The sequence below is a fragment of the Grampus griseus genome (assembly GCF_964374135.1).
Source record: "Grampus griseus genome assembly, chromosome: 11".
NCBI lineage: Eukaryota > Metazoa > Chordata > Mammalia > Artiodactyla > Delphinidae > Grampus > Grampus griseus.
In genome coordinates, this window is record NC_139005.1 from 93,247,341 (window position 1) to 93,269,276 (window position 21,936).

A 21,936-nucleotide genomic window follows, 5' to 3' on the forward strand; every position below is an offset into this window, starting at 1 on the left:
CCCTGGATGGATGACCTGGTGCACTCACTAAGCAGCCAGTAAATATCCCTTGAATGACCCGGAGTCTCTTCATTTGTCAAATGGAACCAGTAATACACACAGTTAGGATTTTAGGAGATCTGGAGTTGATTCTCGAGTAGCTCTCTGCTCTTGCTCACTGTGCGACCCTGAAGCGGCCCCTGACCTCAGGTTCCCCAGCCCGTCAAAGCCAATGAGAGGCCCGGCGTGGGGAGGCTGGCAGGCAGGGTCACTGTCTGTCTGTTCATCTTACCTGAAGACATAGGCGGAATCCGACGAACTCGGGGCCTATTCCGCCACGGCTCCCTCTGGGGACCCTGTAAAGTTCTGGATGGGACACCCGACACCCGTTGTCCCCACATCCACCAGGAAGGGGTGCGCTTTGTTTTGTGGTCTGGGAGGAGGAAGAGGAGGAGGGACGTCGGGGAGAGGCCCATTTTGCGTTTGTAAGTCCTGACGTTCTCCAGGCAACGCGGGCCGCAGCCACCACTCGCACCTTTCCCACGACAACGGAGGCGTGGCGAGCCTCCACCTCATCCCGAGACGCCGTTACCACGGCGACGGCCCCTGTAGGCGGGGGAGACCAGACCCAGGGGTTTGTGGGGAGGGTGAGTGTGGTTCCTCGTTCTAGCCTGTAGCACGGGGCATGGAAGTGACTCCAGAAGACACTGCCTTTGTGGATTCTATTAAATATATCGGGGGTAGTCCTCAAGAGTTTCTGGTGCTTTGCGTAGGCTCGCGCTGGGGATCGTGCCGTGTCGGGTACCCCCACCTCCCTCGGTGGTAGAGCCCGGCGGGGCTGCGTGTGCGCCTGCGCGCGGCCCGCGGACTGGAGGCGCTGGCGGTCGAGGTCGCGGCGGGGGACGTGGCCTCTGCTGGGTACCCAGCGGGAGGTCGGGGGGTTCTCTTGGAACCTCAGCTTCTGGGGCACGTCAGGTACGTCTCCGAGCCAGGCGTCGCCCGAGGGCCTGAGGAGGGTTGGGACCCCCGGGCGTTCCCCAGGGGACCCAGGGCCTCTCCGCAGCTGGGGCAGCCGGAGGGCGCGGAGCAGGGGGCGGGGGCCGGGTTTACCGCAGGCCCGTCACCTCCTTTATCCAAGTGTGTTTCCTCCTTTGTAAATTGGGGTGGTAGTTCCTCTCATAAGTCAGCTGTGAAGGTGATTAACGAGAGCTTGCGAACGAACGTTTGTTCGCTACCGTTAGTTTACAGCCCTGGGTGGGCGTGTACCTGCATGGTTTATACTTGGTTGGCTCTGAACTCTTCGAGAATCCGATGAAAGCCAGAGACTGCTTCCTCACCTTCTTGTTAGATTAAAATAAGATAATGTATTTTATCGCCCATTGCAAACTGTAAAGCGTTGCACAGTGTTGAAGTGATTATTATCATCAGCGCAGACGAGTAGACCTTATTTGAAGCCCAATTCCACCACCTTCCCACGGCGTGACTGGGAACAAGTTACTTAACTTCTCTAAGCCTCAGTTTTCTGATCTGTAGACAGGAACAAACTACTTGATCTACTTCTGCCAGGGTTGTTTGTGAGCATCAAGTGCGACAGTTTTTTAAAAACACTAAAGCACAAAAAACAGTCTGTGAGTGGGTACTATTGTTATGCCTGGGGCCCAGGGAAGGTAAGTTGCAGGGTCCCACTGGGGTTGAGAAGCAGAGCAATGGTTGGAACCTAGAAGCTCTCCTTTGTGCTGAGCCCTTTCTCTCCAGGGAGTTCCACTGGAAAGAAGGCTTCCTTGGGCCAAGGGTACAGCTGGGACCTCTTGGTCCATACTAATGTTCTAGGATCCCAGGATCTCAGCCAGAGCTGTTTGTGGATGAGTGGATCTGACTTAAAAGCTAGTCCAGACCCTTCCTTTTCCTCATCTGTAATATATTGGTGACGGTGCTTGGCTTAAGTGTTGTGAGAATTAGTGAGGTCATGCGTGAAGTGCCCTGTTAAAACCTGGAGGAATAAAGTAACTTGGCCGGGGTTTAGCCGGCAACTGAGGGGCAGAGCCAGGCCTAGAACTTGGTCTGTTGTGTCCAGGTGATATGCTCAGGCTTAGTGCTCTTAGCACCACTGTGGGCTTTGCAAGAACAACTTGGCTTATTTTTCCTTCTTCAATTGGTCTCCAGATCTTGGAGGGGCAGGGACTGCTTTTTATTTGTTTTTTTTGTTCATTTGTTTTTTCATAAGTAATATATGGATATATTATTATCATTGTAATAATTCAGTAAATCCAGAAATATATTTCTTTAATATAACTTTATATTGTAACATGAAATTGCCACTATTTGGCTTTTTTTTTACCTTTAAAATGGCAAATTCAGGGAATTCCCTGGTGGTCCAGTGGTTAGGACTCGGTGCTCTCACTGCCAGGGGCCCAGGTTCCATCCCTAGCTGGGGAGTTAAGATCCCGCAAGCTGAGCGACTCGGCCAAAAAAAATTAGAATTAAAATTAAAAGTTTTTAAAAATGGCAAATTCAGTTGAGTCAGCCATCCTACTTCCTTTCCCAGATTTAACCACTGTGTGCAGTTTATCCCTCCAAATCTTTTTTATTTAGCGACCTATATGCTCACTTTTTATTTTCTTTTTGTCTTATGTGAGATTATAGTATACACATTGTTCTGTCGCTTGCTTTTTTTAAAAAAATTAATTAATTAATTAACTTTTGGCTGCGTTTGGTCTTCGTTGCTGTGGGCAGGCTTTCTCTGGTTGCAGAGAGCAGAGGCTACTCTTTGCTGCGGTGCGCGGACTTCTCTTTGGACTTCTCAAGCCACTTCTCGTGGCTTCTCTTGTTGCGGAGCACAGGCTCTAGGCATGTGGGCTCAGTAGTTGTGGCTCTTGGGCTCTGGAGCGCAGCCTCAGAAGTTGTGGTGCACGGGCTTAGTTGCTCCGCGGCATGTGGGATCTTCCCGGAACAGGGCTCGAACCCATATCCCCTGCATTGGCAAGCAGATTATTAACCACTGCACCACCAGGGAAGTCCCTCGCTTGCTTTCTTAATGTTAGAGGGGTCCATGTACAGCTGTCTCTCTGTCTTTACTTGACGTCTAGGACTCCCTTATAAGAATGTGCCACGATATATTTGGCTACACCAACCATTAGTAGGCATTTTGAATTGTTTCTTATTTTTCGCTGTTATCAACAATAGAGAACATTTGCGTGAACATGTCCAATTCTTTCTGGAGGAGAGTTTTTAGAAGCGTGGGCACATGAAAAACTTTGCTAGCTTTTGCCTAATTGAAAAAATGATAGCATCTTATGTTTCCACGAAGAGTAAATGAAAGTATCTTTTTCTCCATACCCTCACCAGCATTGGATATTCTTGAGCTCTTAAATTTTGCCAATGTGATGGATGAAAATGCTTCCTTTTATGATGTACCCCACAAGGTTTTTTAAATTTTTCTTTTGATTTTTTTAATTAAAAAATTTTTAATTTAAAAAAATTTTTTGAATTTTTAAAATTTTTTTTTTTTTTAAATTTTATTTATTTATTTAATACATTTATTTATTTATTTATCGCTGCATTGGGTCTTCATTGCTGCGCATGTGCTTTCTCTTGTTGCGGCAAGTGGAGGCTACTCTTTGTTGTGGTGCGTGGGCTTCTCATTGTGGTGGCCTCTCTTGTTGCGGAGCATGGGCTGTAGGCACACGGGCTTCAGTAGTTGCAGCACGCGGGCTCAGTAGTTGTGGCTCGTGGGCTGTAGAGTGCAGGCTCAGTAGTTGTGATGCATGGGCTTCGTTGCTGCGCGGCATGTGGGATCTTCCTGGACCAGGGATCGAACCCATGTGCCCTGCACTGGCAGGAGGATTCTTAACCAGTGTGCCACCAGGGAAGTCTCCCCCACAAGTTATTAATACAAGGATAATTTGGTATACATCTTTAGCCAGCTGACCATGGCTGTGGACCTTGGGAAAATTGGATAACTTCTCCGAGCCCTAGTTTTCTCATCTCTGATATGGACAGAAAAATTACCTTATGGGGTTACTACAGGGAATAAAAGAAATATATGAAGTGTGCCTAGCATTGTGTCCAAACCCTAGTGGATAAGCAGGAAGTGATATTAGTTAGTTTTTGTTGTGACCTTTTCTTTTTTGAGTTAAAAATCTTTCTTCCTGGATATTCCCATTTCATTCCTGTTCCGCTCTCTGTAGACATAAGGTTAATTGTCTTCCCTCTTCCACCCTTTTTCTTTTCTCCAGCAGAAGCAATGCCAGGGGCTTCCACTGTGTTTTGGATGATATGATAGCATAGCTTCAAATTCCCTCATCATCTTAGTCCTCAGTGATGTCCTGTCCACCACCAAGCTGGAATGATTCTGGTTTGTCCAAGTCCTAAAGTGTCAAATGCCATCTTCCAGGTTGTGGGCCTACCGCTATTTGTTGTTGGTTTTTTTTTTTTTGAATTTTATTTAATTTATTTTTTTTATACAGCAGGTTCTTATTAGTCATCAGTTTTATACACATCAGTGTATACATGTCAATCCCAATCGGCCAATGCATCACACCACCACCAGCACCCCCGCCACTTTCCCCCCTTGGTGTCCATACATTTATTCTCTACATCTGTGTCTCAATTTCTGCCCTGCAAACCAGTTCATCTGTACCATTTTTCTAGGTTCCAGATATATGCGTTAATATACGATATTTGTTTTTCTCTCTCTGACTTACTTCCCTCTGTATGACAGCCTCTAGATCAATCCATGTCTCAAAAAATGACCTAATTTTGTTCCTTTTTATGGCTGAGTAATATTCCGTTGTATATATGTACCACATCTTCTTTATCCATTCGTCTCTTGATGGGCATTTAGGTTGCTTTCATGACCTGGCTATTGTAAATAGTGCTGCAATGAACATTGGGGTGCGTGTGTCTTTTTGAATTATGGTTTTCTCTGGGTATATGCCCAGTAGTGGGATCGCTGGATCATATCGTAATTCTATTTTTAGTTTTTTAAGGAACCTCCATACTGTTCTCCATAGTGGCTGTATCAATTTACATTCCCACCAACAGTGCAAGAGGGTTCCCTTTTCTCCACACCCTCTCCAGCATTTGTTGTTTGTAGATTTTCTGATGATGCCCATTCTAACTGCTGTGAGATGATACCCTCATTGTAGTTTTGATTTGCATTTCTCTAATAATTAGTGATGTTGAGCAGATTTTCATGTGCTTCTTGGCCATCTGTATGTCTTCTTTGGAGAATTGTCTATTTAGGTCTTCTGCCCATTTTTGGATTGGGTTGTTTGTTTCTTTAATATTGAGCTGCATGAGCTGTTATATATTTTGGAGATTAATCCTGTGTTGATTTGTTTGCAAATATTTCCTCCCATTCTGAGGGTTGTTTTTTTGTCTTGTTTATGGTCTCCTTTGCTGTGCAAAAGCTTTGAAGTTTCATTAGGTCCCATTTGTTTATTTTTGTTTTTATTTCCATTACTCTAGGATGTGGATCAAATAAGATCTTGCTGTGATTTATGTCAAAGAGTATTCTTCCTACGTTTTCCTCTAAGAGTGTTATAGTGTCCGGTCTTAACATTTAGGTCTCTAATCCATTTTGAGTTTATTTTTGTGTATGGTGTTAGGGAGTGTTCTAATTTCATTCTTTTACATATAGCTGTCTAGTTTTCCCAGCACCGCTTATTGAAGACACTGTCTTTTCTCCATTGTATATCCTTGCCTCCTTTGTCATAGATTAGTTGACCATACGTGTGTGGGGTTATCTCTGGGCTTTCTATCTTGTTCTATTGAGCTATGTTTCTGTTTTTGTGCCAGTACCATATTGTCTTGATTAGTGTAGCTTTGTAGTATAGTCTGAAGTCAGGGAGTCTGATTCCTCCAGCTCCGTTTTTTTTCCTCAAGAGTGCTTTGGCTATTCGGGGTCTTTTTTTTTTTTTTTTTTTTTTGCTGTGCGTGGGCCTCTCACTGTTGTGAACTCTCCCGTTGCGGAGCACAGGCTCCGGACGCGCAGGCCCAGCAGCCATGGCTCACGGGCCCAGCCGCTCCGCGACATGTGGGATCTTCCCGGACTGGGGCACGAACCCGTGTCCCCTGCATCGGCAGGCAGACTCTCAACCACTGCGCCACCAGGGAAGCCCTATTCGGGGTCTTTTGTGTCTCCATACAAATTTTAAGATTTTTTTGTTCGAGTTCCATAAAAAATGCCATTGGTAATTTGATAGGGATTGCACTGAATCTGTAGATTTCTTTGGGTGGTATAGTCATTTTCACAATATTGATTCTTCCAATTCAAGAACGTGGTATATCTCTCCATCTGTTGGTATCATCTTTAATTTCTTTCATCAGTGTCTCGTAGTTTTCTGCATACAGCTCTTTTGTCTCCCTAGGTAGGTTTATTCCTAGGTATTTTATTCTTGTTGTTGCAGTGGTAATGGGAGTGTTTCCTTAATTTCTCTTTCAGATTTTTCATCATTAGTGTATATAGGAATGCAAGAGATTTCTGTGCATTAATTTTGTAAACTGCAACTTTACCAAATTCATTGATTAGCTCTAGTAGTTTTCTGGTGGCATCTTTAGGATTCTCTATGCATAGTATCATGTTCTCTACAAACAGTGCCAGTTTTACTTCTTCTTTTCCAGTTTGTATTCCTTTTATTTCTTTTTCTTCTCTGATTGCCGTGGCTAAGACTTCCAAAACTATGTTGAATAATAGTGGTGACAGTGGACATCCTTGTCTCCTTCCTGATCTTAGAGGAAATGCTTTCAGTTTTTCAGCATTGAGAATGATGTTTGCTGTGCGTTTGTCATATATGGCCTTTATTATGTTGAGGTAGTTTCCCTCTATGCCCACTTTCTGGAGAGTTTTTTTCATAAGTGGTTGTTGAATTTTGTCAAAAGCTTTTTCTGCATCTGTTGAGATGATCATATGGGTTTTATTCTTCAGTTTGTTAACATGGTGTATCACATTGATTGATTTGCGTATATTGAAGAACGCTTGCATTCCTGGGATAAATCCCACTTGATCATGGTGTATGATCGTTTTAATGTGTTGTTGGATTCTGTTTGCTAGTATTTTGTTGAGGATTTTTGCATCTGTGTTCATCAGTGATATTTGCGTGTAGTTTTCTTTTTTTGTGACATCTTTGTCTGGTTTTGGTATCAGGGTGATGGTGGCCTCATAGAATGAGTTTGGGAGTGTTCCTTCCTCTGCAGTTTTCTGAAGGAGTTTGAGAAGGATGGGTGTTAGCTCTTCTCTAAATGTTTGCTAGAATTCACCTGTGAAGCCATCTGGTCCTGGACTTTTGTTCGTTGAAAGATTTTTAAACACAGTTTCAATTTCATTACTTGTGATTGGTCTGTTCATATTTTCTATTTCTTCCTGGTTCAGTCTTGGAAGGTTATACCTTTCTAAGAATTTATCCATTTCTTCCAGATGGTCCATTTTATTGGCATAGAGTTGCTTATAGTAGTCTCTTAGGGTGCTTTGTATTTCTGTGGTGTCTGTTGTAACTTCTCCTTTTTCATTTCTAATTCTATTGATTTGAGTCCTCTCCCTGTTTTTCTTGATGAGTCTGGCTAATGGTTTATCAACTTTGCTTATCTTCTCAAAGAACCAGCTTTTAGTTTTATTGATCTTTGCTATTGTTTTCTTTGTTTCTATTTCATTTATTTCTGCTCTGATCTTTATGGTTTCTTTCCTTCTGCTAACTTTGGGTTTTTTTTGTTCTTCTTTAGTTCCTTTAGGTGTAAGGTTAGATTGTTTATTTGAGATTTTTCTTGTTTCTTGAGGTAGGCTTGTATAGCTATAAACTTCCCTCTTAGAACTGCTTTTGCTGCATCCCATAGGTTTTGGATTGGCATGGTTTCATTGTCATTTGTCTCTAAGCATTTTTTGATTTCCTTTTTGATTTCTTCAGTGATCTCTTGATTATTTAGTAACGTATTGTTTAGCCTCCATGTATTTGTGTTTTTACGTTTTTTCCCTGTAATTCATTTCTAATCTCATAGCGTTGTGGTCAGAAAAGATGCTTGATATGATTTCAATTTTCTTAAATTTACTGAGGCTTGATTTGTGACCCAAGATGTGATCTATCCTGGAGAATGTTCCGTGTGCACTTGAGAAGAAAGTGTAATCTGCTATTTTTATATGGAATATCATATAAATATCAATTACATCTAACTGGTCTATTGTGTCATTTAAAGCTTCTGTTTTCCTTATTTATTTTCATTGGGGTCAGTGAGGTGTTAAAGTCCCCCACTATTATTGTGTTACTGTCAATTTCCTCTTTTATAGCTGTTAGCAGTTGCCTTATGTATTGAGGTGCTCCTATGTTGGGTGCATATGTATTTATAATTGTTTTATCTTCTTCTTGGATTGATCCCTTGATCATTATGTAGTGTCCTTCCTTGTCTCTTGTAACATTCTTTATTTTAAAGTCTATTTTATCTGATATGAGTATTGCTACTCCAGCTTTCTTTTGATTTCCATTTGCATGGGATATCTTTTTCCATCCCCTCACTTTCAGTCTGTATGTGTCCCTAGGTCTGAAGTGGGTCTCTTGTAGACAGCATATAGATGGGTCTTGTTTTTGTATCCATTCAGCAAGCCTGTGTCTTTTGGTTGGAGCATTTAATCCATTCACGTTTAAGGTAATTATCGATATGTATCTTCCTATGACCATTTTCTTAATTGTTTTGGGTTTGTTTTTGTAGGTCCTTTTTCCTCTCTTGTGTTTCCCACTTAGAGAAGTTCCTTTAGCATTTGTTGTAGAGCTGGTTTGGTGGTGCTGAATTCTCTTAGCTTCTGCTTGTCTGTAAAGCTTTTGATTTCTCCATGGAATCTGATTGAGATCCTTGCCGGGTAGAGTAATCTTTGCTGTAGGTTCTTCCCTTTCATCACTTTAAGTATATCATGCCACTCCCTTCTGGCTTGTAGAGTTTCTGCTGAGAAGTCAACTGTTAACCTTATGGGAGTTCCCTTGTATGTTATTTGTCATTTTTCTCTTGCTGCTTTCAGTAACTTTTTCTTTGTCTTTAATTTTTGCCAGTTTGATTACTATGTGTCTCGGCGTGTTTCTCCTTGGGTTTATCCTGTATGGGACTCTCTGCGCTTCGTGGACTTGGGTGGCTATTTCCTTTCCCATGTTAGGGAAGTTTTCAACTATAATCTCTTCAAATATTTTCTCTGGTCCTTTCTCTCTCTCTTCTTCTTCTGGGACCCCTATATTGTGAGTGTTGTTGCGTTTAATGTTGTCCCAGAGGTCTCTTAGGCTGTCTTCATTTCTTTTCATTCTTTTTTTTTTATTCTCTTCCGCAGCAGTGGATTCCACCATTCTGTCTTCCAGGTCACTTATTCGTTCTTCTGCCTGTTATTCTGCTATTGATTCCTTCTAGTGTAGTTTTCCTTTCAGTTATTGTATTGTTCATCTCTGTTTGTTTGTTCTTTAATTCTTCTAGGTCATTGTTAAACATTTCCTGCATCTTCTCGATCATTGCCTCCATTCTTTTTCCGAGGTCCTGGATCATCTTCACTATCATTATTCTGAATTCTTTTTCTGAAAGGTTGCCTATCTCCACTTCATTTAGTTGTTTTTCTGGGGTTTTATCTTGTTCCTTCATCTGGTACATAGCCCTCTGCCTTTTCATCTTGTCTATCTTTCTGTGAATGTGGTTTTTGTTCCACAGGCTGCAGGACTGTAGTTCTTTTTGCTTCTGCTGTCTGCCCTCTGGTGGATGAGGCTATCTAAGAGGCTTGTGCAAGTTTCCTGATGGGAGGGACTGGTGGTGGGTAGAGCTGACTGCTGCTCTGGTGGGCAGAGCTCAGCAAAACTTTAATGTGATTGACTGCTGATGGGTGGGGCTGGGTTCCCTCCCTGTTGGTTGTTTGGCCGGAGGCAACCCAACACTGGAGCCTACCTGGGTTCTTTGGTGGGGCTAATGGTGGACTCTGGGAGGGCTCACGCCAAGGATTACTACCCAGAACTTCCGCTGCCACTGTCCTTGTCCCCACGGTGAGCCACAGCCACCCCTGCCTCTGCAGGAGACCCTCCAACACTAGCAGGTAGGTCTGTTTCAGTCTCCCCTGGGGTCACTGCTCCTTCCCCTGGGTCCCGATGCGCACACTACTTTGTGTGTGCCCTCCAAGGGTGGAGTCTCTGTTTCCCCCAGTCCTGTTGAAGTCCTGCATTCAAATCCCAGTAACCTTCAAAGTCTGATTCTCTAGGAATTCCTCCTCCCGTTGCCAGACCCCCAGGTTGGGAAGCCTGACGTGGGGCTCAGAACCTTCACTCCAGCGGGTGGACTTCTGTGGTATAAGTGTTCTCCAGTCTGTGAGTCACCCACGCAGCAGTTATGGGATTTGATTTTACTGTGATTGCACCCCTCCTACCGTCTCATTGTGGCTTCTCCTTTATCTTTGGATGTGGGATATCTTTTTTGGTGAGTTCTAGTGTCTTCCTGTCAGTGATTGTCCAGCAGCTAGTTGTGATTCTGGTGTTCTTGCAAGAGGAAGTGAGAGCACGTCTTTCTACTCCGCCATCTTGGTTCAGGGCTCTCTACCACTGTTTTCTTTGTTTGTTTGTTTGTTTTTTGCGGACTCGCAGGCTCAGCGGCCATGTCTCATGGGCCCAGCCGGTCCGCAGCATGTGATATCTTCCCAGAACGGGGCACAAACCTGTGTCCCCTGCATCGGCAGGTGGACTCTCAACCACTGCGCCACCAGGGAAGCCCTCTACCACTGTTTTTAATCAGAAACACACACTAGTAAAACTCTCATGAGCACACACCTCTAAATGTCTTATTTATTTATTTATAAGTCGTTTATGCATATATTTCTGTACAGTGTATATATGTATTGTAAAGCTTCCGAAGAAGCTTCTAAACTTTTATCATTAATTTTAGTGATGTTAATTTCGGCATCACTGAAAACAGCACAGAATTTCTTCTTCATTTTCTCATTGAATATATGTCTTGCTAATTGTGATGAATTCCTACTTTGAGTTATCGTTTAATGATAGTTGACATAAAACCTTTTTTCAGATAGTCTTGAGAAATTCCCTCTTTTTTGGCCAACTTCCTGTCAGATATGATAAACTCATTACTATTTCTATCTCATAATGTGGTGAAGGAAGATTTTTATACCTAAGAGTAGGAAAAGTGAGAGCTGTGGTTCTTTCTTTTTGCTCACCTGTGCTTTCATTATTGTTATCATCAGTCTACAGTTTTTTAGAGGGAATCTTTTTTTTTTTTTTTTTAGTACACGGGCCTCTCACTGTTGTGGCCTCTCCCTCTGTGGAGCACAGGCTCCGGACGCACAGGCTTAGCGTCCATGGCTCACGGGCCCAGCCGCTCCACGGCACGTGGGATCTTCCTGGACCAGGGCATGAACCCGTGTCCCCTGCATCGGCAGGCAGACACTCAACCACTGCGCCATCAGGGAAGCCCGAGGGAATCTTTTTAAGCTACACATTAAAATTGGGTAATACATGGGAAGAAATGAACCATGACCCTGCTCTACACCACATACAAAAGTTAATTGCAGATGAGTCATAGTCCTAAATGTGAAAGCTGCAAGAAGAAAATTTCCAAAAGTTAATATATGAAAATATCGTGACCTTAGGCAAAAATTTCTTAAATAGGACACAAAAACACTAATCATTAAAAAAATATTTTGATAAGTTAGATCCCATTAAAATTAAGAACTTCTTTAATCAAAAAAGAACCAATAGGACTTCCCTGGTGGCGCAGTGGTTAAGAATCTGCCTGCTAATGCACGGGACACAGGTTCAAGCCCTGGTCCTGGAAGATCCTAACATGCCACAGAGCAACTAAGCCCGTGCACCGCAACTACTGAGCCTGCTTTCTAGAGCCCGTGAGCCACAGCTGCTGAGCCCTTGTGCCACAGCTACTGAAGCCCATGCACCTAGAGCCTGTCCTTCACAACAAGAGAAGCCACTACAATGAGAAGCCCGTGCACCACAACAAAGAGTAGTCCCCTCTCGCTGCAACTAGAGAAAGCCCGCGATCAGCAACGAAGACCCAATGCAGCCAAAAATAAATAAATAAAAGTTTAAGAAAAATTTAAAAAACTTAAAAAGAAACCAATAAAAAAGCAAAAAGGGGCTTCCCTGGTGGCGCAGTGGTTGGGAGTCCGCCTGCCGATGCAGGGGACATGGGTTCGTGCCCCGGTCCGGAAAGATCCCACATGCTGCGGAGCGGCTGGGCCCGTGAGCCATGGCTGCTGAGCCTGCGCGTCCAGAGCCTGTGCCCCGCAAGGGGAGAGGCCACGACAGTGAGAGGCCCGCGTACCGCAAAAAAAAAAAAAAAAAAAAGGAAAAAGGCAAGTCCCAGGAAAGGCTTCATTTCTTGAAAATGGAGTATATATAGAAGCTGTTGCCCTAGCTGTGAGTCTTACCAGTGTTCAGGAATAAGTAGGATCACATGCCTTGCCCTAGAGTGTAAATCTGGTAATGCCAATTTGTGACAAAACTTAAGACAGGCCAGTTAGGCACTTGCCTGTGGTTAACATGAACTGTGGAGCCACACAGACCTGCATTCTAATACTCACTCACACTTAGGACCTTAGTCTTCCTAAACCTCATCTGTCAAATAGGTATAGGAAGAGGAACTAAACAAAGAGTGGTTGTGAGGCCTGAGATATTGCCAAGGTTTTGGCACTATGCCTAGCACATAGTGAGCACTCAGCACATGGGAGCTGAGGATTGTTACCCAGGATTGTTAATGGCCACGTGATGAGATGTGTGTTTTCATGATTCCGGGACGGGGCGCAAGGTCACTGACCCAACTCTTTGTATCCCTGACTTTTTCTGCCCCTAGGAGAAGAGAGCATTGACCTTTCCTTCATCAGGCCAAAGATGCCTCTCTTTGGGAGTACATTCAGTCCGAAGAAGACGCCCCCTCGGAAGTCTGCGTCTCTCTCCAACCTGCATAATGTGAGTGTCAGCATGGGGCTCGACCTGGTGTGCAGCGTGACTGGAGCATCGAGCCTGGTTTCTTATGGAAAGTGTGGTCCTCCAGAGGTATCCTCGTGGGAGGGCATCCTTTTAATTCATATTATTGTTATTGCTGAAAACATTTTTAAACTCCTTTTTGGGAATTATTGTCAGAGCTTGTTGAAGAACCTTAAAAGGTAGTCGTCCTCATTATCATTTTGGGGACCAAATGATGTTATCCAATTTGACTTCACTTGACTCCCAAGACTTGTCCAGGAATCAGTTTTACTCATGTCTAAGAATCAAATTTATTCTCAAAGGATGATGTTTTGCTATCATTAAGAGCGTTCAGAAGGATATATCACAGCTCCAAAGACAGTTTCTGAGCTCCTTGAGGGCAGAGGGGTTGCATTCATTTCTGTATATCCAGTACCAGTCCTGGTGCAGGGTGGGCGCTCAGTGAGCTGTAGAAACACTGAAAAACACATTAAAGAACAGCTCCTACTACTCCTTGGGCCTTAGCATTTTATGCCTTTCCCAGGACATACGTAGCTCCATAAGAAACAAATGATAGCTCGGGCTTATTACATTTAAAAAGAATTTTTCACTTTATTCAAAATTTACAGTCGGATTTCTTAAACTGCTAAGTGCCCTGTACATACGAAATAATTCAGTTTACAAATTTCAGCATATATAGCTTTTCCAGAAAATATCTATGGTATAAAGCTGTACGTTTCTTCTCTCTTACAGTTTGAAAGTTTTGGGGGTACCTTATTTAATTTTCTGACTTAAAAACAATCACTAAATATGCTGGGTGATGAGTATAGAGAAGAAATGCTTTGTTGGGATCACACCGTTAGCAGAAGAGGTGCTGGGCCTCGAGCCCCTGTGCTGTGGCCTCCTGAAGCCAACATGCGCGTCTCCCCCACAGTTGGATCGGTCGACCCGGGAGGTGGAGCTGGGCCTTGACTATGGAACGCCCACCATGAACCTGGCCGGGCAGAGCCTGAAGTTTGAAAACGGCCAGTGGATAGCAGGTGGGCTGCATTTCCTACCATTTTGCCCAGCAAGATGGTGGAAGGAACCCCCGCCTTGTGACTGCTGCCTGTGTCCTTCCACCAGAGACAGGGGTTAGTGGAGGTGTGGACCGGAGGGAGGCCCAGCGCCTCCGGAGGCGGAACCAGCAGCTGGAGGAAGAGAACAATCTCTTGCGGCTGAAGGTGGACATCCTGCTGGACATGGTGAGGAGGGTGGTGGGGAGGGAAGCCTTGGCTTTCTTTAGGCAGGTCCACTGCGAGTCCTTTCAGCCAGCCCACACCTCTCGAGTGCCAGTTTGCTCAGGTACGTTGCTGTGAATCCAAAGATACAAAACCAAATCAGACACAGTCCCCACCCTCCAGGGCTCCCAGTCAAGTGGGGAGATAGACAGTAAACATAGTGACAGTGCCTCATGGTAAGGGCAGTGATTAAAGTCTTTCCACGGCCTGGTGTCCGCACGTGGGAGAGAGAGATTCATTCTGTCCAGTCGGGAGGATGTTGCAGGGGAAGGGATATTTGAGCTGAATGTGGAAAGATAAAGGTGGGAATGGAGGCTGGGATGAAGGCATTCAGGAAGAAGGACAGCCTGCTCCGGGCTGGGCGAGGTCCTGCACCACGCAGCCATTAGTCAGTGCCCCGCGCAGACCTGCCGACGGGCACTCTCTGCGTTGGCATCGGCTTCCTGTGGCTTTTAAAAACCCAACAACCTTTTGAGCCTAGGGCTGTGTGTGACGGTTGGTTGAGAGGCAGCAGAGCACACACTGCAGTGGTTAAGAGCAGGTGTCTAGAGCTAAAATTCCCAGGTCCCTGGCCCAGCTCCACCACTGGCTGTGTGACTTCAGTCACACAGGCTGTGTGACTTAACTGCTCTGTATCTGTAAGAAACGTAGTCTCTTCAGCAATAAAATGGGCACGCTAGTAGGATCTACCTCATTAGTGAGTTAATAATATAAGCAAAGCTCTTGGAATAGCGTCTTGCTCAGGAAGTGCGGCTCCTCTGTTTCACAGTAAGCTGACCTCTGGAGTTTGCGTCTCTCCGTCCCTGCCTGGAGTGTCTTCCACCCTCTCCTCTAAAGACCACTGAAGGATTCTGATGCGGGAAGTGGCATGCTTTTTTAAACGTTTTTATGTGAGCCACGACTCAGAAGCAACTTAGACCTTAGTCCTTTAACCTTAAAATCGCCAATATTTGCCTTTTTCATCCCCTGAAACCTGGTGTGCTTTGCGCAGTGAGTGCCACGCAACCCTAGGTGATCAAAAATGTTGATAGAATGGATGGTAAATGTTCTTCAAGTGCTTGAGGCCCTGGGTCATCAGGAGGTTACTTTCTGCCCAGTTACCAAGGGCTTCCCGTCGTGGAGGCTGCCGGCAGCGTTAAGGGAAATGCCGTGGGGCTTCTCCCAGCGCGCAGGGCTGGCCTTGCCAACCTGAAACATAGCCCAGAAACGTCCTTCTTTATAACGGTTTGCTGCTCTGCTTCCAGCTCTCTGAGACCACTGCTGAATCCCACTTAATGGAGAAGGAGCTGGATGAACTGAAGAGTGTCAGCCGGCGGAGAAAATGAAGACCCCAAAGCCACCCGTCAGGCGCACACGGGGAAACCCTTCGTCAGAAGAGGAGGATGTGGCTGAGGGAATTTTTAACCAAATAGTGGATTAGGTCCTGGGAGAGAGTATCATATAATGGGGCCAAAAGGCACTGGCCCCCTTAGGTTGGCAGTAGGAAGGTGACAGCGTAGTGGATTCCAGGCCAGTCCTGTGCTTCACAGCACAGCGAGGCCTCCTCAGGGAGGTCTGGGGTGACGGAGGCCTTTGGTGTCCTCCAGTTACTTAACACACCAATGCCCGTGGCCCAGGCTCACGCTTAGCGGACGGAGTTCGTCGTATCATCCCCTCACACTGTTGTGTGTGGTGTGGCATCAGGTGTACAGAGCCTTGTTGTTAGGGGTCTCAGATAAGGTCTCCTGGTTCTCTGCCCTTCAGGCCACTCTCTCCCTCCTTTAGAGAATACTTGTTCCCCAAACCCACAGCCTCCTCTGGCGTCAGCTCCTCAGCAGCAAGCACCGCCCTCCCACGGCAACGCTATATTTTTGTGCTACTTTCCTGTCTACCCTACTTTTTTAAATTAAATGATGTTCTATAATCTCTCTCTGGCCAAAGTGACTGAGAAGAGAAACATCAGTTCTTGCAGAAGTAAGTAATGGAGGCTGGGTTCTAAGCTTCCGATGCTCCATCCAAAGACAGGACTTTTAGGTTGTGGGGGAAGGTCACCGTTGCAGAAGAAGCGTTCCAGCCTCCTGGGCATTGGCAGAGGCTGGTCTGGAACAGAGCGGTCTCTCTGCTCAGATTCCCCTGCCTTCCTCTTTCGGGGTGTTGGAACTAGCCTGGACCAGGCAGGGACCGAGTGGTTGGGATGGGGGCCTGGTTTCCTGGAGTGGGAATCTGTGTCTTCGAGTGAGCTGGGCTTCTCTGGCTGGGCGAGGGAGCCAGCCAAACGCAGTAAGAGGGAGTCGAGCTTCCAAAGTCAAGGGGGAAGCCGCTGAGGGTGGGGACACAGAGCCCCAGGCTTTAGCCCAGGGATGGCTGCTAAGGTCAGGACACCTGTTTCCCACCTGGACGGGGCTCAGGATGTTGCTCACACTCTCATTTCCTCCTCAGCTCAGCCCTGTGGAGCAAGGCCTCTCAGTCAGCGTGCCTATTGGCAGATAAGGAAGCAAAGCCCAGGAGGTTCAGAAACTGGTCTAGGATCAGACAGCGGAAGTGTGGGAGCCTGCTGATTCCCGGCCCACATTGAAAGAGGGGAGCTGTGTGGGGGGCTGCCTCCAATGGAGGCTGCTGTGTGTAGGCCACCCTCAGGGCCAGCTCCATGGGGGAGGGATAGAGAAGCATGATCTGTAGCCCCAGCCCATAACCTTCCTTCCCGATAATAGGAGAGACTAATTCAGAAGACATTGGAAAAGGATGTTATATGAGGGTGTAAATCTTCAGGTGCAGATAATAGGCGCAATTGAGTTTGCTCATTCCTAGACCAGTATCATTAGCAACCATTTACCCTGCACCCTGGATACCAGACATCTGTAGACAGTCCCCCGACTTATGACGGTTCAACTTAAAATTTTTCAACTTCATGGTGGCACAGAAGTGATACGCATTTCGTATAAACTGTACTTCGAACTTCGATAGTTTTCCGGGCCAGCAAAATGCAATACGATGCTCGTGATGCGAGGCAGCGGCAGTGAGCTGCAGCTCCCCATCAGCACGCAGTCACGAGGATGAACAGTCAGCACACTTAAAACCACTCTGTTTTTCATTTTCATTTCAGTACAGTATCCAAAAAATTACATGAGATATTGGACACCTTTTGTAAAATAGGCTTTGTGTTAGATGATTTTGCCCGCCTGTAGGCTAATGTAAGTGTTCTGAGCACATGTAAGTTGGCTAAGCTACGATGTCTGGTAGCTTAGGGGTATTACATGCATTTTCGACTTATATTTTCAACTTATGATGGGTTTATTGGGACATAAACCAAAGAAGGGCTATATTTCTAATTCTCATGAGAATTTTTCAAGTTTGTTATCGTCATCCCCTGCTTTTAGATGAAGAAACAAGCCCAGCAAGGTGATACAGCTGGGAGGGAAGGGGCTAGGACTGAAACCTTTGGAGTCAGGAGGGGCACGTTTGGTTGTCATAGTGACATGGGTCCTGGTCCCATCTGTACCACCACTGGCACCTGAGGGGGCTGCAGCCATGTGGGACAGCTCTGCAGTGAAGGAGGACTTGTATTTGGGGTGATGAGGGAAGCAAGCCGTTGGTGAGTTTCAGCAGAGGAATGCTATGATTGACTTAACAAAAAAGATCCCTCTGGCTTCTGTGTGGTCAGAACAGACTGAAGAGCTCAAGGCTGGGACCAGGGAAGTGGCAGCAGAGGAGGTGAAGTGGTCAAATTCTAGGCAGGAATTGAAGGTGGAGCCCACCATCAAATTGTAAGTTTGCTGATGGATGTGGTGTGTGATCTGAGTCAAGGATAATCCTATTAATGAAAATGTGTAAGAAATAGGAAAAAGAATCAGCTATATGTCACCACCCTAACCTTTGTTGGTTTATTCCCCCCCCCCCCACTGAAATGCTACGTACTTTCAGGAATTCCTTGGCGGTCCAGTGGTTAGGACTCTGCGCTTTCACTGCTGAGGACCCAGGTTCAATCCCTGGTCAGGGAGCTAAGATCCTGAAAGCTGGGCGGTGTGGCCAAAAAAAAGAAAAAAAAATGCTACATACTTTAAAGATTTACCTTTTTGTCCGATACATGTATTAGGTTCTGCCTAAAATACTTCCTCCTCAAAGCCTTTATTGACCAAATCTACTACTTCTGGGGGCACCCAAGTAAATAGTGCTATCTACTTGACATCATCATTTGTAATCACTACAATTGTTTTGTAAATTTCTGAGCTGAGTGTCAGATAAGGGAAGAACTGTTACTGAAGAGCTGAGATTGAAAGTTCTGTGGGTGTGAGTGCAAAAAAAATCAGAGGAAATCTTAAGAGTTTGAGGCTTAACAAGGGATCCGTATGCACAGTTGTACAGATACGGGCTAATGTGTATGTTCTATTGGGGAGGAGTACTTACAGCTTTTGTAAAATTCTCAAAGGGATCTACGCCCCACACCGAACCAAACTGAATTAGGAACTACTATATTACCAGTTTCCCATTCTGACAAGACAGGAACAGGAAAGGTGGAAACCATGGACTTGAGGGATAGGGAATGAGAGGAGCTGGGCGGGGGTGTTTCTAGAACACCTCGTCCTCATCCAGATGGCAGAGTCAGCTTTGTGCCCAGCGTGAGACATTAGCACTTACTTGTGCCTCGATTGAGGCCCCTGGGCTGGCATCAGTCTTACCACATGTCTTCTTTGCTGCTACTGAGCATTTCCCCTTGAAACCTTCAGTGAAGGTTTCCCTTCTTCATCTCCAGCAGCTCCTCCTCGAATCTCTTGGATTTGGGGAAAGAAGGTGCCCCTCCCCGCCCCTTTGGGGGTTTTTGGGGGGATAGTTGTTCTGTTTTTCTTGTTCTCTTATTTTTTTTTTTGCTTTTAATTAAATTGTTTTATGTGGCAAAACGCATAACATAAAATCTACCATCTTAACTATTTTAAAGCATACAGTTAAGTAATGTTAGTACATTCATTCTGTTGTACAGCCATCACCACCATCCATCTCCATAACTGCTCATCTTGTAAAACTGAAGCTGTTGTATACCCATCGGAAACGAACTCCCCATCTCCTCCTCCCTGCCAGCCCCTGGCAACCACCATTCTACTTTCTATGATTTTGACTAAGTACCCCCTCACCTGTCTGATTCCACAGGGCTCTGTCTTTCTCACTTGGCCATTTCTGGATCATCACATCTATTCCTAAGGTTTGAATACTCTGCATGGCATGATTCCCAATATTTTTTCTTATCCTTGGACAATTTTATAAACATTGAAAGAGCTCTTTCAGCCTTAAACATGGATTTTTAGAAAAATCATGTACTGTTTGTGAATATAAACAAAATTAATTGGTCAAAGTTTTCCAAAAACTTCTTCATATTAGCATTTGTGACTTTCCACTTGGCGTTGTCGATGGAAAAAAAAAAAGATTAATCAGTCAATCTAAGAAAGAAATGGAGGCTTTTATTTGAGCCAAATTGAGGATTATAACCTGGAGAAAGCCTCTCAGAAAGCTCTGAGAATTTTTCCATCTGTTAGAGGTCAAAGCACAGTTATGTAAGTTTTTGAGACAGAGTGCTATATGTTAAATGACATATTATTGACAGTTTACACAATCCAGATCTATGTGTACACAGGGAGTAGTGGGTCATGGGTCATCATGGCCTTCTACAAGAAGGAAGGTTATCTCCTAAGGAGATCTGGTTAATGCAGATGCACAATACACACTAAAGGGGAGGGAGGAGGCCCAAACAGGCAAAGAAAGATTTTATGTTTAAATTTTTCTTGTCTTGCCATAAAATATGAATTTTATTTCATCAGAGTCAATGATGTCTGTAGTTTCCACATAAGACTGCCTTCTCTACCCTTCAAGAGTGTTGGTCTAGGGGCTTCCCTGGTGGTGCAGTGGTTGAGAATCTGCCTGCTAATGCAGGGGACACGGGTTCGAGCCCTGGTCTGGGAGGATCCCACATGCTGCGGAGCAACTAGGCCCACGAGCCACAACGACTGAGCCTGCATGTCCGGAGCCTGTGCTCCACAATAGGAGAGGCCGCGATAGTGAGAGGCCCCCGCTTGCCACAACTAGAGAAAGCCCTCGCACGGAAACGAAGACCCAACACAGCTAAAATAAATAAATAATTTTTTTAAAAGGAAGAGTGTTGGTCTTCCAGCATTTCTTAAAAGAGCCCATAAGAGAATCAAAAGCCATTGGCATCTGATTGCCCTTGCATTTATGTAGAGCTAGCCTGTTACCAACTCTGGTTCAGCTGCTCACTGCTCAAAAGCCAATACTCAGACAAGTGCTGGTTGGAAAAAAAGCTTGCTTTATTCAGGAGGTCAGCAACCTGGGGAGAAGGCGGACTCCAAAGATTCTGGGAGAATCATTTGGGGAGAGGGTCAGAGTCTTCCTTATCTTCCACTGTGTGCAGACTTTCTTCTGATTGGTTGGTGGTGAGGTAACAGGGCGGTGCTGCAGGAATCTTGCTCTCAGCCTGAGTTTACCATCCTCCACCTGCGTGGGGACCTTAGTTCCTGCAGAAGAACCCAAAGGTTCTGTATATCCCTTGAGGAGGAACCAGGATCGCTGCACTGTTTCTTGACTGCTCCTCCTTTGTTTCTGCTTTCCCTCCCTTCCCTGATTAGCAACTGTTTGCACCTGCCCTTTGGAACTCAGGGAAGGTCAGGGAAGCTGAAAGAAGCCTATTTCCTACAAACAAGAAACAGGGACAGGGAAAGGATTTGTACCCGGGAGGGACCCACAGGATCCTGCTTGGTTTCAAGCCTACTTTAAAAAAAAATCTAAATACATGCAAAAAGTGTAATTCATAAATGTACAGGCTGACGAATTATCCAAAATGGGCACACCCGTGGGAACACCACACACGCCAAGAGACAGAACTTTACCAGCGCCCCAGACACTCTCCTGCCTTCCCAGATACGCCTCCTCTTCCTCCTCAAAGGGGATCACTACCTTTCTCACCACAGATTGGTTTTGGCTGTCTTTTAACTTTACCTAGTGGAATCAGACAGTACGCACCCTTTTGTGACATGAAGACTTTTTGTAGTTAGAGCTGCCCTGTCCAGAGATAAAGAGGACTGAGGACTCTATCTGGAGAAAGTGCAAACCCCGCCCCCCCTCCCCGGAATATGTAAACACAGGACAAGTCTCTCAAGTATCAGATAAGGATCAGGACCGTCCAATCCTGAGATTCTTCGGTTCCATGGTCAGTTGTCTAAAGAGGTATATCAAACTACCCTTGTATTAATAACTTGTGGGACACATTATAAAAAGGAGCATTTTCAAATATGGATAATACCTAATGCTGGGGAGGGTGTGGAGAAAAGGACACTTCCATTTGCTATTGTGAAAGTATGTGATATAATCATTCCGAGGGCAATTAGCTAATACCTACCAAAATTTAAATGTTCATACGTTTTGGCCAGCAAACCCACATCTTGAAATCCATCCTCCAGAAATACTTGCAGCAACCCTGTACTGTGCGTCAATCTCCTCATTTCTAAAATGGGGACAATAGGGACTTCCCTGGTAGTCCAGTGGTTAAGACTTGCGGCTCCCAATGCAGTGGGCACTGGTTCCATCCCTGGTTGGGGAACTAAGTTCCTGCATGCGGCATGGCCCGGCCAAAAAAAATGGGGATAGTAGCACCTCAGTGGGTTGATGCAAAGATTAAATGAGCGCCCCTCCCACCCCCGCCCTTCGCACGTACAAACAGTGCCTGGTACACTCTCGCCTTTGTTTTAGTACATTGGGACTGTTTA

General features: G+C 45.2%; 1 protein-coding gene across 1 annotated transcript; it reads left to right on the forward strand.

Moving 5' to 3' along the window:
* The first annotated feature begins 842 nt into the window (after positions 1-842).
* CBY1 (chibby 1, beta catenin antagonist) lies at positions 843-16,117 on the forward strand. The gene is made up of 5 exons (XM_082666501.1): positions 843-954; positions 12,799-12,914; positions 13,846-13,951; positions 14,037-14,155; positions 15,436-16,117. The coding sequence occupies exons 2-5, from the start codon at positions 12,837-12,839 to the stop codon at positions 15,514-15,516; spliced, it is 384 nt and encodes a 127-aa protein (XP_082522627.1). The 5' UTR covers positions 843-954; positions 12,799-12,836; the 3' UTR covers positions 15,517-16,117.
* Positions 16,118-21,936: the final 5,819 nt, after the last annotated feature.

Bases quoted from the DNA above. Each gene is read 5' to 3' on its own strand.
- CBY1 (XM_082666501.1), top strand. From the start codon at position 12,837: ATGCCTCTCTTTGGGAGTACATTCAGTCCGAAGAAGACGCCCCCTCGG. The intron at 13,952-14,036 runs GTGGGCTGCATT...TCCTTCCACCAG, and splicing joins AAACGGCCAGTGGATAGCAG to AGACAGGGGTTAGTGGAGGT. The intron at 14,156-15,435 runs GTGAGGAGGGTG...CTCTGCTTCCAG, and splicing joins TGGACATCCTGCTGGACATG to CTCTCTGAGACCACTGCTGA.